The sequence below is a fragment of the Gracilinanus agilis genome, chromosome 1 (genome assembly GCF_016433145.1).
Source record: "Gracilinanus agilis isolate LMUSP501 chromosome 1, AgileGrace, whole genome shotgun sequence".
NCBI lineage: Eukaryota > Metazoa > Chordata > Mammalia > Didelphimorphia > Didelphidae > Gracilinanus > Gracilinanus agilis.
This window is the reverse complement of record NC_058130.1, coordinates 413126801-413142901: the sequence shown is the minus strand read 5'-3', so window position 1 is coordinate 413142901 and position 16101 is coordinate 413126801. Positions and strand designations below refer to the sequence as shown.

Below are 16101 nucleotides of genomic sequence, written 5' to 3'. Positions count from 1 at the left end.
ACACACACATATACCTATATATATTTAACTTTTAGAAAACTTTATAAAGTGACCCCCTTTCTATCTTTCCAGACTTCTTGCATTTTACATCCTTGCCAGCCCACACAAGTAGATGTAGTGACATTAGACTGACTCTCTGGGCTCCTCCCCCACGGGGACATTCTTGACTCTGGGCATTTTAACTGGCTGTCCCCCAGGGCCTGCCTGGAATGCCCTCACTCCTCCACTCAATGCCTTCTGGTTGCCCTGGCTTTCTTGAGGTTCCTGCCCTCCTTCTACAGATCCCCTTTAATGAGAGTGTCTTTCTTCTGTTGAATAATTGCAATATATCCTTGTTTGTGTATAGATATTTACATTTTGTCTCTTTCATTTGACTGAGAGCTCCTCGGGAATAGGGGTCGTCTTTTGCCTTTTTTTGTATCCCTACTAGTTGCTGTTATACCGCCAGCGCTTAATATTAGCTTAAAGCTTGATCTGAACAATCGGAACCTCATTTGCCCAGAAGTCAACGCGCGAAATAAGTATGACTCCATTTCCGGGACACTGCTTTCCCTTAACCAAGATGAAGGCCCAAAATATGCGCATGCGTACTTCCGTTTCTCGCGCACCACCCCGTATTCGCACTCTCTGAGCTACGATTGGTCGGAGTCGGGCCAGGGGGCGGAAACGGAAGAGCCGTCTGTGTTGTGGTACGGCGGCCTGTTAGTTCTTCTGGTCCCGGCAGGCCCGGGCCGTGATTCGGCGCCATGGGGGAGGCGGAGAAGTTTTACTATATCTACAGCTGTGAGCTGGATATCAACGTGCAACTCAAGATGTGAGGGCGGCCGCGGGAAGGGCTTGGGGATAGGACTGGGTAGCGGGGCAAGGGCACCCAAGAGCCGGGAGTCCAGGGGAGGAGCGGGGCAGACCCCACCGGCGGGAGAATGTTGCCTGGAGAGGTTCCGGAGCAATGGGCGTGGGGCCCTGGGCCGGGAGGAGGGGAGGATAGCTACCTTAGGAGAGAGAGGCTGATCTTGAAGGTCTAAGGGACCCAGTGGCATGATCACTTAATTACTGTCGTTAGCTGTTATTGGTGTTTGCAAAGTGCTGTGCATTTATTATTCTCAGAACAACCCTGGGAGAAAAGTGCTGTGAGTAATCCCATTGACAGATGAGTCAACTGAGGATGAGAGAGGCGATGTGACTTGTACACACAGCTAGTATACATCTGCGGCATTATTGGAACTCAGGTCTTCCCTGATGTCAAGTACAGCACTTCATTCAATGGACCAGCTAGTTGTATGTAGTGAAAGAAAGATATTATTAAAGACAAAACTTTAAAGGAGCTGTGTCCTTGAATCCCAGGTTCTTTCAAAGCAAGAATTAGTTTTTCCTAGGTTTTATTAACGTGAGACCTGAATCTAGGTCTTCCTGATTTCGAGGCGTGCTTTCTGGCCACTCCACACAGTTGCCTTGTACAGAGGCATAGTAAATGTTTGTTAAATTGAAGTGGATGTAAAGGATTTGAATTTATGAAGTGAGAATATGTAGAATTACTTTGAAAAGTAATCACTTAATTGAGACTTTCAGGAAGATGAATTTTGAGATACTATAGGTAAGTTATGATCAAGCAATCTACCACCTTATTAATCAAATGCTCTGTTATTACCTCTTAAGATTAAGCCAGCTATGCCTAGGACACTGCCAGGGCAGTAGAATATAATCTCTCTCTTCCTTTCTGTCATTTTTTACACACATATTTTCTGCTCTTTCTTAGGAAACACTTAAAATAATTTTAGTATGCATGGTTTAAAGTCACCTTTCCCCTCCTCTCCCCCTTAACTCCACTACCAGCTAAATACTATCAAGTACAATACACATATTGTTTATCTTTGGTATTTCTAAACATTTTTCACCATACATTTTCCCTTCCATTTTTTTGGTATTTGGAAGTGTTTGTAGACCAGAAATTTTATTGTTTAGGAGCCCTATCTAAGATACCAAGAATGCTTATGTTTCAGGGTTATTCTTTGAAAAAGTTTCTAATACTGAATTAATATTCTCAGGTAACACAGTCATTTAATTATAGAGTCAGAATGGACTTTAGCAGTCATCCAAACACTTTGTTTTGCAGGTGAGGAAACTGAAGCTCAGATAGGCCTTATGACTTGCCCAGTATAATAGTGATTTAGAGGTCAATTGTCACTAAAAAGTTACAAGCCACATAGGATGCAAACATCTTTTTGCCCCTGAAAATGACTCATGTTTAGTGTGTTAAGATTCTGAGATACCACATGATTTAAAAAACCACAAACCAAAAAAACCTTTTTTATATTAATTTATTTTTTAAGCATCTAATGATCACATTGAGGAACTTTCTGGCCTAGGCAGTGAGGAGCCAAATGCAACAAAAGAACAAAACTTTGCCGTGAAGGATCTACATTCTGTTCTTGTCTGTTGTTAAATGTAAAAATGACTTACTTGGTTTACTTGATAAGCATTTATTAATATCAACTGTGTATATGAAACTGTACTAAGCATATGAATACATGGATATTTGTGTATGAGTATACAAACTTCTATCCATTCCCCCCAAAAAGTGTTTACACTTAAAAAGCATAATTCTTTTTGGGAAAAAAGTTGTTCAGATGAATAAATATAAACACAAAATACAGGCAAAATAATTTGTGAGAAGGGCATTAACAATTAGGGGAGAAAGGAAATGAATCTGCCTATATCTTATGGTCTATTCTGAACTGAGCCTAGGGATTCTGAATAGAAGATATAAGGAGGTACAACTTGTACAAAAACAGCAAGTCAGGAGAAGAAAAAAGCTATTTGGGTAGATGCAAGTAGGCCAGTCTATTTGGAAAATAGTGTCTGCGAAGGATTTTAAATGCCAAAAAGAGGAGTTTGTATTTTATCCTAATGGCAATAGGGAAACACTAGAACTACTTGAGTAAAAGAGTAACATGGTGAGACTTGTGTTTAAAGAATATCTATGGTAGCTCTGTGGGAAAGGAATTTATTAAACCAACTTCGCATTTAGTTTAATAGAAAGTCCACTCTATCCAAGTTCCCTCTCCTGAATGTTAGTTGTTTCTAAATAATGATCATTGCTTACCTAATGCATTGTTTTGATTCTTTTGCTTTCAGAGGAAGCTTGGAAGGGAAGAGAGAACAAAAGAGTTACAAAGCTGTTCTAGAAGACCCTATGTTAAAGTTTTCAGGATTATACCAAGAGACCTGTTCTGATCTTTATGTTACTTGTCAAGTTTTTGCTGAAGGGAAACCTTTGGCTTTGCCAGTAAGAACTTCCTATAAAGCTTTTAGTACAAGATGGAAGTAAGTATCAGTTTTCTCATATATTATGGGATCTTGAAGTCCCATTTTTCTTTTACATGTTATATGTATTTTTGGTTGACCTGTGGAGAAAAAATCCTTAATTGGATGCCCATTGACATTTTATAGTTTAGAAATTCAAATAGGATTTTACCATGTTGAGATAATAGTTTAGTTGTATTATTACTGTGTAATTTAAGAGTTAATATTTGACAATACCTAGTGTTCATTGTATTAAAACACTCTGATAACCACTTTGGATATAGTTAAAAAATTCAAAAGCATCCATCCTTCAGATAGATCTTTTGTACCTGCTTTATTCTATGTTACTGTACTTGTATTCTTGGATCAGCCCTAACCTAGGCTTTATCCATCTCAGTCAGATGTTAGGTGCTTATATATGTGGAGATAGATCTTTTTGTCTTTCTATCCATTTTGGTTACAGCTTTCTTTTTTCCAAGAACATTTGTCATCGAAAAGAGACCATTTCTTTTGTGTAAGGATATGTTTATGGAATTAATAAGAGCATGATATAATGGGCTAAGATTCAGGAAGAATTGAGTTCAAATCATGCCTCAGACTCTAGTTGTGTGAGCATTTGTGAGTCATTTATTTGACCTTTCTGTGCCTCATTTTCCTCATCTGTAAAAGGTTGGGATTGAATATAATGGCACCTTAAATCTGTGATCCCATAACCTCCCTCTTCTTCTATGATTCTGCCTCATACCTGAGCAAAATGAAAGTGGAAACAATTATTCACTTTTTAAAATATTTGATTTTGAAAACTCACCTTTTTTAGTAATTATACAAAATGCATGGTCAAAGGAGGCAAGAAATTCCTTGTTTGGCTTTCAGAAGAATTAAAGAAAGACTGTAAATTCTCCTCTCCCCTCCTCCCCCCAATTTCAGCCTTTGCATAGTACTTAAAAATCACTAATAGACAAGTAGGAGTAGGGTTTAGGAAATAATTAGCAATTAATGGAACTTAGACCAGGTATCTGAGAGAGTAGGATTTTTTAATATGACAGTTGTAGGCAGGGTAAAATTGTATACCTTAAAATTGCTGTATTTGAAATTATGAAGGGACAGTAAATCCTTTTGCAAAGTGAAATGAAGTTTTTTAAAAAAAATTTTGTTCTTTGAAAATTTATTCAAACTTTTGAAATACTTTGCGGATTTATGAGAAGACATCCATAGGTTCCTAACATCTTGATATTTAGTATCTAAAAGTTATTATGAAATATTTGGACTGAATAAATGCGTAACTGACAAACAGTAAAATAAAAGATGCTAATCTTTTTATATAGGATCATAAAATTTGAGCTGCAGAGGACCTTGAATACTATCTAGATCAGTGATACCAAACTCAAATAGAAACTGAGGCTATTGACTGATAAGGATCCTTAAGGCCTAATGTGTTAATGTAGGAACTTACATATTAATATTATCTTTGTTTTATTGAATTTTTATTATATTAAATATTTTCTAGTTACATGTTTGATACCTTTCCTTTAGGTCAACCCCTCCCCACATTTTAGTAATGAGGAAACTTACCTAAGAATGACAATATGTGACAGCTGGGACTGAAATCTTTACAGTCATTTCATGATACTGTGCCCTTTGTGGTGAATTCATACTCTGAACACTTGTTAGGAGAGAGGGAAAAAACAAAAAGCCAACAAAAGCTTATTATTTATTTTTATTTTTCCCATTAGAAGATAATTTTTAGCTTGAGAGTATAAAAAATGTCCAGGTTTTCTGTGTGATTAAATATGGTGGGTTGTATATTTATCATGTAGTTCTGCCCTTCTGATTTCCAGAAGCCCTATTTTATAGCTTTTAATGGCTATAACCTAAGAGTTGAGAAAGGAGGTTTTACTTCTTGGCTTTGTTGCTGATGTGTTCTTTGACTTTAGTCTAGTTAATTAACCTCTCTGCAGTTTGTCTCATTGGAAAAAGAGAATAATGCCTATTATTACCTTTTCAGCTTGGCTTACTGTGTAGGTAGAAATTAAATGAATTCATTTAATTACTTAAGCTTATCTGTAACTTTGAATGATTTTCTGTAGGTATGTGCCTTATTTTTAAAGAACTGTTCAGAGACCATTTAAGATATTTAGTAACTTTTAAAATTCTCTGGAAAATTGACAGCTACCTATAATTATCTCTGATGTTCTTGAAAGGTTGGTAGTATATACAGCAGTTAGTGGTTTGTTGTTGCTTTTTTAAATTCCATTTGCATTTAAACAAATTGCAGGATAGTTTCCTTTCTTACCAGTACTGACTGTGAGCCAAATTTCTTTTGTATTCATTGCATAGCATTGGGATATGCCCCTATGAGAATAATTTTGTATGAACAGAAGCTTTTTTCCCAATTCATTGAGTGTGTCTTCTGTGTATTACTTTGTGATTATAGTAATCACTTGCATGGTGTCCTTTTGGGATTGTGGAAAGCTTCTGCTGATTAGAGGTGTTCTAATTATCAAATGATTCCAGTGTGAAGTTTAATGTAAGATGAAGCTGTCACAAGGAAAGAGCATTAAATTTGGAGTCAGAGGACCTGAATTTGAATTCCAGCTCTGACAGCTACTAATTCTACAACCTGGGGCAAGCGTCTTATTACCCTGGCTGATGTCTGTTTTCTTATCTTTAAATTGGCAATGATAGTGCCCACCATGACTGATAGGACTGTTGTAAAAGGCAAATGAGATAATGTATGTAAAGCACTCTGTAAATTATAAAGCTCTATATAAATGTCAGCTATTAAAGGGGAAAGAATGGAGGGTAAGAAAAGACTTAACACTTTTTCATTTTCAGGAACAGGCCTTCCTAGCGACATAATATATGTGAAAGTGCTTTGAAAATAAAAGGTATTAAGTAATCTGTGGTAGAAGAGAACATGGCTCAGTTAAAGGAACAGCATTTGTCCATTTGTAATATTTCAGTAATTACTAGAGTAATGATATCTTGTATGTCATAAAGGAGAAAGATCTTCTATTTTTCCTTTTTGTAGCCTTTGTGGACACTCATATAACCTGTTGATGAATCATCACTTGCCTGAAGAAAGGGATCATTTTTTATTATAGTTCATATTTTCCTCTCTTTAATTTGTTTTTAGATCAGTTTGTCTTAAGTCTTCATCCTTTTAGTCTTGGCATAATTTTTAAAGGCCTAGTTCTGTGGACCTGTTCTTGTTTATAATTAGTTTCAGTGAAAACTCATGTAACTAATAACATTTAATTCCATTTTATAGTTGGAATGAGTGGTTAAAGTTACCAGTGAAATATCCTGACCTGCCTAGGAATGCCCAGGTGGCTCTGACAATATGGGATGTTTACGGACCTGGAAAAGCAGTCCCTGTAGGAGGGACAACAGTCTCACTCTTTGGAAAATATGGGTAAGTACTTTCTTTGCCTCACCCTCTGTCAAAATTTTGGCTCTCTTGTCATTGTCTTCAGAGAGGAATGATGCTTTAAGGCCCAGCATGTGTCTTGGTTGCATGCATGCTGGGAAGTGGATTCAGGCTCAGTGCATTTCATCGTTATTCACGAGAATGAGAAATTACTGAGCCAGAGGTATGCCTCCTCCAGAGTGTCATTGTTTCCCATTTTCTCCTACTCAGGAGGGCTTTGGTTGCCATGGCAAAACAAATGCAAACCCCTATATTACCTTCTATATCTTATTGACTGACAACTCTTGAGAAACTGATAAACAATCCTTTAAAACTGGTTGAAGAGATTTTGGAAACAGTAGTAACCACTTCTCTATATTTTCCCTGCCCTAACTTTTTAGAGGTAAAACATTTTGCCTTTCTCAATCTGGGTGTAATGAATAAGCTATCTATATCATACTGTGGTTCTTGTACAAAGACACAATTTTAGAGCTCTCTTTCATTTTATTTTTAGCAATATTAGTACCTTGTTTCAAGATTTATTCATATTTATTCAGTGTCAAAGTGACCTTGGACAGTTGGTATGGGACAAATTATATTTTCATTTTTTTAGACAAAGAATAGAAATACAATTAAGTGAAATGATCTGTTTATTATTATAGTCACAAATTAAACTTTTGATGATTTGTCTTCAGTTAATGTTTGTGGGGCTTTCACTAGGATATACAGTATTATACTAGAGGGACAGATATGTGTTTTTTTGTTTTTGTTTTTGTTTTTGTTTTTTTAAACCCTTACCTTCCGTCTTGGAGTCAATACTGTGTATTGGCTCCAAGGCAGAAGAGTGGTAAGGGTAGGCAATGGGGGTCAAGTGACTTGCCCAGGGTCACACAGCTGGGAAGTGTCTGAGGCCAGATTTGAACCTAGGACCTCCGTCTCTAGGCCTGGCTCTCAATCCACTGAGCTACCCAGCTGCCCCCCACAGATATGTTTTTAAAGGTCTAGTCCATTTGCTGGCCTTCAATAATCCTCAGTCTCCTGTAATTGAATTGGGCTTTGACAATTAGCTATATTTTTAGTTCCTTGAGCTTTTTATCATAATTTATTTTCCTAAATGCTAAATGCTCTGTGATTTTTTTTCCTTCTATGCATTTCCTTCTATACCTCAATTCATTGACTCCTATGTTTATATTTTATTGAGAAAAAAAAAACTATTTAATCTTCCCAACTAATTAAACTAGAACATTTTGCTATCCCATTCCAAGATGTCTCTAAAATATAAGCCTGCTTTATTTTTTTTTTTCAAAGAATTGTAACTCAGTCATGAGAAATTCTATGATAGAAGTTAGTATAAGGCATACAGAAGCTACTCATTACAATAGCATGTAAATTAATTTTTCAAGGCTTTGTCAGTCACCTGCCTTTTTTCTTGTCTGGAAGCAACAGAATGAAGTGTTCCTAATGTTCTCCCAAGGACTCCTGAGCACATCAAGTTATAGATGCTAATGATACTTTTTTAGATGTGATATTCATTTTGAAATATCCACATTATATTTCTTTCCCTTTTATTTATTTCTGCCCTGTTGGGGTTGACATACTCTGGTATGACATTGACATCATAGTGTGGGTGATGTTTCATGACCCATTGCTACTCTGTGATTGGTACTTAATTATAATACCATTTACTGGTTTGAGTAGAACATTTTCTTTTAAATTTCTTTTAAAAGATATCCCTAAATCATTCAGGATATTATCAAGCAATCATACACTTAGGATGTTGAAACATGTTATTTACTCATATCTGTGTTACATACTTTTGTCTGTGTGATAGATGCATTATATTTCTTTTTAAAAAACCTGTCTTCATTATTAACACTTCACAGTTCAACCACTTTGACTTTAGCAGTTTCTCTTTCATGGCTGAGTGTCCAAGTTGAACCAAAGCTTCTCAGTGAACAGCTTAAGAATTACATGTCTAATTTATCAAGATAAAGCAAGGATAACTTCTTTGCCCTGAATGTGAAACAATAGCTTGGAATATCTCTAAGCAGCCAAAGAATAGATTGCTCTTTCATTTGAGTTGGCCTAGGACCAGAGGCAATCTGCAGAAGATTTTTCCTGCAGATGTTGCTACCAAATGTAAATTTTTGAATTTAGAGCTGTTGCTACCATAGGACAACTTGGCATTATGAGCTGGAGTAGCAGCAGCAGCAGCAGCTGTTGCCAGAGGCTGGGCCTGAATCTGGAGGAAAGCCCACCTGCTGTGCCCATTTTTCTGTCCTGCCTGGTAAACTTAATTTCCCAAATGGTCACATTGCTGTGTGCTTCTTCTGGCATGCCACCTGGAAGCTGAGAAGCTCTGAACTGAGACTCATTAGTGGCACAAGAATGGAGGTGATTTGAGTTGATCACTTTCAGACACTTGGCATAACCCTTTCACTCCCTCCCCTCATATGGGTGACCCCTAAATCACTTGATAAATCAGCTTGCTTAAAGATATACTTGTTATTCACTCAAGTTTAGTCAAAGTATGCTGTCTTGGAAGCTCTCCATTGCAGAGACACTTTTTGGCTATTAGTCATTTCAGATGAAGTGATTATTTTTTTGCCATATCTTTGAGATTGTTTTATGTGACACTGATAGACTATTATTTTCAGGGACAATTGAGAATTAACATTTGTTGTATTCTTTTACAATACATGAGGAAGTATCTGTGTAAATCTCAGTTCTTATTTTTTTCCTTTTTTATTTTTCAGATTTTATTAAAGTTAAATATCCAAAGGTTAAACTCCTCACCATCATTATTTTCTGTTTTGGACCATTTAGCTCTCTGAGATAGTCCCACGTAGTAGATTTATAGGGCCAGGTACATGACTCTTTCTCTCATGAAACTGACCTGCTTGATGCCCATTTGTTTTTTTTTTTTTTTTTTTAAACCCTTGTACTTCGGTGTATTGTCTCATAGGTGGAAGATTGGTAAGGGTGGGCAATGGGGGTCAAGTGACTTGCCCAGGGTCACACAGCTGGGAAGTGGCTGAGGCCAGCTTTGAACCTAGGACCTCCTGTCTCTAGGCCTGGCTCTCACTCCACTGAGCTACCCAGCTGCCCCCTGCCCATTTGTTTTTAAAAGTTGCTTCCAAAAGGTGTTATTACTTGTAAACATTATTTCCACTTCTGAAAGATTCTAAGGAAATCATTTTAGTCCTCTCAGGACAATCTTTAAGAAGATGATTCCTCTATTATAATAGTTAAAATGGAAAACAAATATATTTATATGTATGACTAACTTTTTTTGGGGGGGGTATTTCTATTTTTTATTTTTTAGAACATTTTTTTCATGGTTACATGATTCATATTCTTTCTCTCCCTCCCCAAACTTCCCCCTACCCTCCCAGTAGCCAACACGCAATTCCACTGGATTTTACATGTTACATTGATCAAGATCTAATTCCATAATATTGATAGTTGCACTGGGGTGGTCGTTTAGAGTCTACATCCCAAATCATATCCCCATCAACCCATGTGTTCAATCACATGTTTTTGTTCAGTGTTTCTATTCCCACAGTTCTTCCTCTGAATGTGGGTACTTTCTTTCTCATAAGTCCCTTAGAGTTGTTCTGGATTGTACCACAGTGTATCAGTTTCTGTGTATAATGTTCTCCTGGTTCTGCTCCTTTCGCTCAACATCAGTTCCTGGAGGTCCTTCCAGTTCACATGGAATTCCTCCAGTTCATTATTTCTTTCAGCACAATAGTATTCCATCACCAACAGATACCACAGTTTGTTCAGCCATTCCCCAATTGAAGGACGTCTCCCCCCCCCCCCCCTTTTTCATTTTTGACACCACAAATAGTGTGGCTATAAATATTTTTGTACAAGTCTTTTCCCTTATTATCTCTTTGTGGTATAAACCCAGCAGGGGTATGGCTGGATCAAAGGGCAGACAGTCTTTTAAAGCCCTTGGGGCATAGTTAACAATTGCCATCCAGAATGGTTGGATCAATTCACAACTCTACCAGCAATGCATTAATGTCCCAATTTTGCCACATTACCTCGAACATTTATTACTTTCCTTTGCTGTCATGTTAGGTAATCTGCTAGGTGTGAGGTGGTACCTAAGAGTTGTTTTGATTTACATTTCTCTAATTATAAGAGATTTAGAACACTTTCTCATGTGCTTATTGATAGTTTTGATTTCTTTATCAGAAAATTGCCTATTCATGTCCCTTGCCCATTTATCAATTGGGGAATGGTTTGGATTTTTTTGTACAATTGATTTAGCTTCTTATGTATTTGAGTAATTAGACTTTGTCAGTTTTTTTTATTATAAAGATTTTTTCCCAATTTGCTGCTTCCCTTATAATTTTGGTTGCATTGGTTTTGTTTGTACAAAACCTTAATTTAGTGTATTCAAAATTATTTATTTTACATTTTGTAATTTTTTCTAACTCTTGCTTGGTTTTAAAATTTTTCCTTTCCCAGAGATCTTAAAAGTATACAATTCTATGTTCACCTCACTTACTTATAGTTTCCTTCTTTATATTCAAGTCATTCATCCATTCTGAATTTATCTTGGTGTAGGGTGTGAGATGTTGATCTAGACCCAATCTCTCCCATACTGTTTTCCAATTTTCCCAGCACTTTTTGTCAAATACTGAGTTTTTGTCCCAAAAGCTGGGCTCTTTGGGTTTATCATAGACTGTCTTGCTAAGGTCTCTTACCCTAAGTCTTTTCCACTGATCCTCTCTTCTGTCTCTTAGCCAGTACCATATTGTTTTTTTTTTTTTGTTTGTTTGTTTTGTTTTAAACCCTTAACTTCTGTGTATTGACTTATAGGTGGAAGATTGGTAAGGGTAGGCAATGGGGGTCAAGTGACTTGCCCAGGGTCACACAGCTGGGATGTGTCTGAGGCCGGATTTGAACCTAGGACCTCCTGTCTCTAGGCCTGGCTCTCAATCCACTGAGCTACCCAGCTGCCCCCAGTACCATATTGTTTTGATGACCACTGCTTTTTAGTATAGTTTAATATCTGGTACTTCGAGGCCACCTTCCTTCACAGTTTTTTTCATTATTTCCCTTGATATTCTTGATCTTTTGTTCTTCCAAATGAACTTGTTATAGTTTTTTCTAATTCACTAAAAATGTTTCTTGATATTTTCATAGGTAAATTAATTTGGGTAGGATGGTCATTTTTATTATGTTAGCTCATCCTACCCATAAGCAATTAGTGTCTTTCCAATTGTTTAGATCTATTTTTAATTGTGTGGAAAGTGTTTTGTAGTTGTGTTCGTATAATTACTGTGTTTATCTTGGCAGATAGATTCCTAAGTATTTTATATTGTCTAGGGTGATTTTAAGTGGAATTTCTTTCTAAATCTTGCTGCTGAAGTGTTGGAAATATATAGAAATGCTGATAATTAATGTGTGTTTATTTTGTATTCTGCAACTTTGCTAAAGTTGTTAATTATTTCCACTAATTTTTTAGTTGATTTTTTAGGATTTTTTAAGTTGACCATCATATCATCTGCAAAGAGTGATAGCTTGGTCTCCTCATTGCCTATTTTAATATCTTCAATTTCTTTTTCTTTAATTGCTACTGTTAGTGTTTCTAATACAATGTTAAATAATATAGGTGATAATAGGCATCCTTGTTTTACTTCTGATCTTATTAGGAATGCTTCTAATTTATCCCCATTGCAGATGATGCTTGCTGATGGTTTTAGATATATACTATTTATTATTTTAAGGAAAGTCCCTTCTATTCCTATACTGGTGTTTTCAATAGGAGTGGGTGTCGTCTTTTGTGAAAGGCTTTTTTAGCTTCTATTGTGATAATTATATGATTTTTGTTGATTTGCTCATTGATATGGTCAGTTATGTAAATTGTTTTCCTAATATTGAACCATCCTTGCATTCCTGGTATAAATCCCACCTGATCATAATGAATGACTCTTGTGATCACTAACTGAAGTCTTTTTGCTAGTATTCTGTTTAAGACTTTTGCATCAGGGGCAGCTGGGTAGCTCAGTGGATTGAGAGCCAGACCTAGAGACAGGAGATCCTAGGTACAAATCTGGCCTCAGACACTTCCCACCTGTGTGACCCTAGGCAAGTCACTTGACCCCCATTGCCTACCCTTACCACTGTTCTGCCTTGGAGCCAATACACAGTATTGACTCCATGATGGAAGTTAGGGTTTAAAAAAAATGATTTTTGCATCTATGTTCATTAAGGAGATTGATCTATAGTTTTCTTTCTCTGTTTTTGATCTACCTGACTTTGGGATCAGTACCATATTTGTGCCATAAAAAGAATTTCCTTTGATTATTATGTGAAATAGTTTGCATAGTATTGGAAATGGTTCTTTGAATGTTTGATAGAATTCACTTGTGAATCTATCTGTTCCTGGGGATTTTTTCTTAGGGAATTCTTTGATGGTTTGTTCAATTTCTTTCTCTGAGATGGGATTATTTAAGTATCTATTTCTTCTGTTAATCTGGGCAATTTATATTTTTGTAAATATTCATCCATCTCGACTAGATTGCTATATTTATTGCCTTATAATTGGGCAAAATCATTTTTAATGATTGCCTTAATTTCCTCTGCATTAGAGATGAGATCTCCCTTTTTATCTTTGATACTGTTAATTTGGTTTTCTTCTTTCCTTTTTTTCTTTATTAGATTGACCAGTACTTTGTCTATTGTATTTGTTTTTTCAAAGTACCACCTTTTAGTTGTTTTTTTTTTAATTTTTTTTTTTTTTTTTAATTTTAAACCCTTAACTTCTGTGTATTGACTTATAGGTGGAAGAGTGGTAAGGGTAGGCAATGGGGGTCAAGTGACTTGCCCAGGGTCACACAGTTGGGAAGTGTCCGAGGCCAGATTTGAACCTAGGACCTCCCGTCTCTAGGCCTGGCTCTCAATCCACTGAGCTACCCAGCTGCCCCCACCACCTTTTAGTTTTATTTATTAATTCAATAGTTCTTTCACTTTCAATTTTATTAATTTCTCCTTTAATTTTTATGATCTCTAATTTAGTTTTTATCTGGGGATTTTTAATTTGTTCCCTTTCTAGTTTTTTGATTTGCATGCCCAATTCATTGATCTTTGCCTTCCCTAATTCGTTAATATATGCATTCAAAGATATAAAATTTTCCCTGAGTACTACTTTGGCTGCATCCCACAGGTTTTGGTAGGATGTCTCATCATTGTCATTCTCTTCAATGAAATTATTAATTGTTTCTATGTTTTGTTCTTTAGATTTTGGAGAATCATATTATTTAATTTCCAATTAATTTTTGATTTGCATATCCATGTACCCTTACTAATTATTATTTTTATTGCATTATCTGAAAAGGTCGCATTCATTATTTCTGCTCTTTTGCATTTGTTTGCCATGTGTCTATGCCCTAGTACATGTTAATCTTTGTGAATGTACCATGTGCTGCTGAAAAGAAGGTGCATTCCTTTTTGTCTCCATTTATTTTTTTCCACATAGCTATTAACTCTAATTTTTCTAGGATTTTTTTTTAACCCTTACCTTCCATCTTGGAGTCAATACTGTGTATTGGCTCCAAGGCAGAAGAGTGGTAAGGGTAGGCAATGGGGGTCAAGTGATTTGCCCAGGGTCACACAGCTGGGAAGTGTCTGAGGCCAGATTTGAACCTAGGATCTCCCATCTCTAGGCCTGGCTCTCAATCCACTGAGCTACCCAGCTGACACTTTTTCTAAGATTTAATTCACCTCTCTTACCTCTTTCTTATATATTTTTTGGTTTGATTTATCTAGATCTGATAGAGGAAGATTTAGGTCTTCCACTAGTATAGTTTTACTATTTCTTCCTTGAGCTCTGCCATTTTCTCCTATAGAAATTTGGATGCTATACCATTTGGTGCATACATGTTGAGTACTGATATTTCCTCATTGTCTATACTGCCTTTTTTCAGGATGTAATTACCTTCCCTATCTCTTTTAATCAGATCTATTTTTATTTTGGCTTTGTCAGATATGATTTCAACTCCTGCCTTCTTTTTCTCAGTTGAAGCCTAATAGATTTTGCTCTAGTCTTTAATCTTTACCTTGTGTATGTCTACCTGCCTCATGTGTGAAAGTTTCTTGTAGACAACATATGGTAGGATTTTGGTTTCTAATCCACTCTGCCATTTGCTTCCGTTTTATGGGCGAGTTGATCCCATTCACATTCAGAGTTATTGTCATCTGTGTATTCCCCAACATTTTGATATCCTCCCCTACTTCTGCCCTTTCTTCTTTCGCCATTTCCTTTTAAACCAGTCGTTTGCTTTTAGTCAGTCCCCTTTATCCCCACCCCACCATTAGTTTACTTCATGACTAACTTTTTAAGAGAAGCAACATGGTTTAGTTGAAAGACCCCTGCATTTGAAGTCAGAAAACTTAGATTTAGAACCTTTATTTTGCCTCCCTATCAGCTGTGTAAATAAATACACAAGACAGTTAATTTTGCTGAGGCTCAGTATTCTGAAAAATGGGGATAAAATAACACCTGCCTGATCTAACTGACTGCGTTGTTAGAAACTGCCATCTAAATGTAAAACACTCTATAAATGAATCATTTTTTAAATAGGAATAGTAAACTAGTAATAGACACTTCATTGGAAGTAGGAGGAAATAAATATAAATTATTTGATAGTATGTAATATATCATTTTTAGGAGTATGTGTCTTTTTTAAAAGTACAAAATATAAAAGTCTACAAGATGTGTCATTGTTCATCCTGTCTAGCATTTACAAATGCTTTGTGGAATGGGAATTATATATGCCCCAGAACATTTTTTTTATTTAGTTTTTGTAAGGGGGCTTAGAACTTTAATTTGGGATATTTTTGTAAACTGTCAATCATTGAGAGGAGAAGCACATTAATATCAAGTTCAGTAGAATAATGTAGTAGCCTAATCATGCAAAATCCTCTGTGACTTGGTAACCAGCTTATTTGATCATTACAGTCTAGTTTTGGAGTACCCTCCCAAATGAAATATGATAACTAGAAGAGACTAGGTATATTTCATTTTAGAATAAGCATTCTGAGTTTAGATACTTTGTTATAATTAGATCACCGTCTCTGGGCTTTATTTCCATAGTAATAGAACATAACACATCTGTAATTTTTTTATTCTCTTTAATTTTTTTCCATTATTATGTCCTTTGAGGATAAACTGAAAACCTTCCTCTGGATCTTTTAATATTTTTCCCACATCAGTATTAACATTTGGGTAATTTGTTATCCTTCAGTCTTGCCACATGACTAATCCATAAGTTTCTCTAGTCATATGTATCCATTTAGATTTAGAGTGAATTTTGATAAGATGCAGCATCTTGTTTTGGGAACTGGAAAAAAATCTGTTCAAATGCCCT

The 16101-nt window shown here is 36.0% G+C and overlaps 1 protein-coding gene across 1 annotated transcript in view; it reads left to right on the top strand.

Annotated features, from left to right (window-relative positions):
* The first annotated feature begins 729 nt into the window (after positions 1–729).
* Positions 730–16101, top strand: part of PIK3C3 (phosphatidylinositol 3-kinase catalytic subunit type 3) — a 201814-nt gene continuing 186442 nt past the window's right edge. Inside the window, exons 1-3 of the mRNA XM_044681686.1 lie at positions 730–814; positions 3136–3324; positions 6575–6718. Of these exons, the coding sequence (XP_044537621.1) occupies positions 747–814; positions 3136–3324; positions 6575–6718 (401 nt within the window). The 5' untranslated portion in view covers positions 730–746. The remainder of the gene's footprint in view (positions 815–3135; positions 3325–6574; positions 6719–16101) is intronic.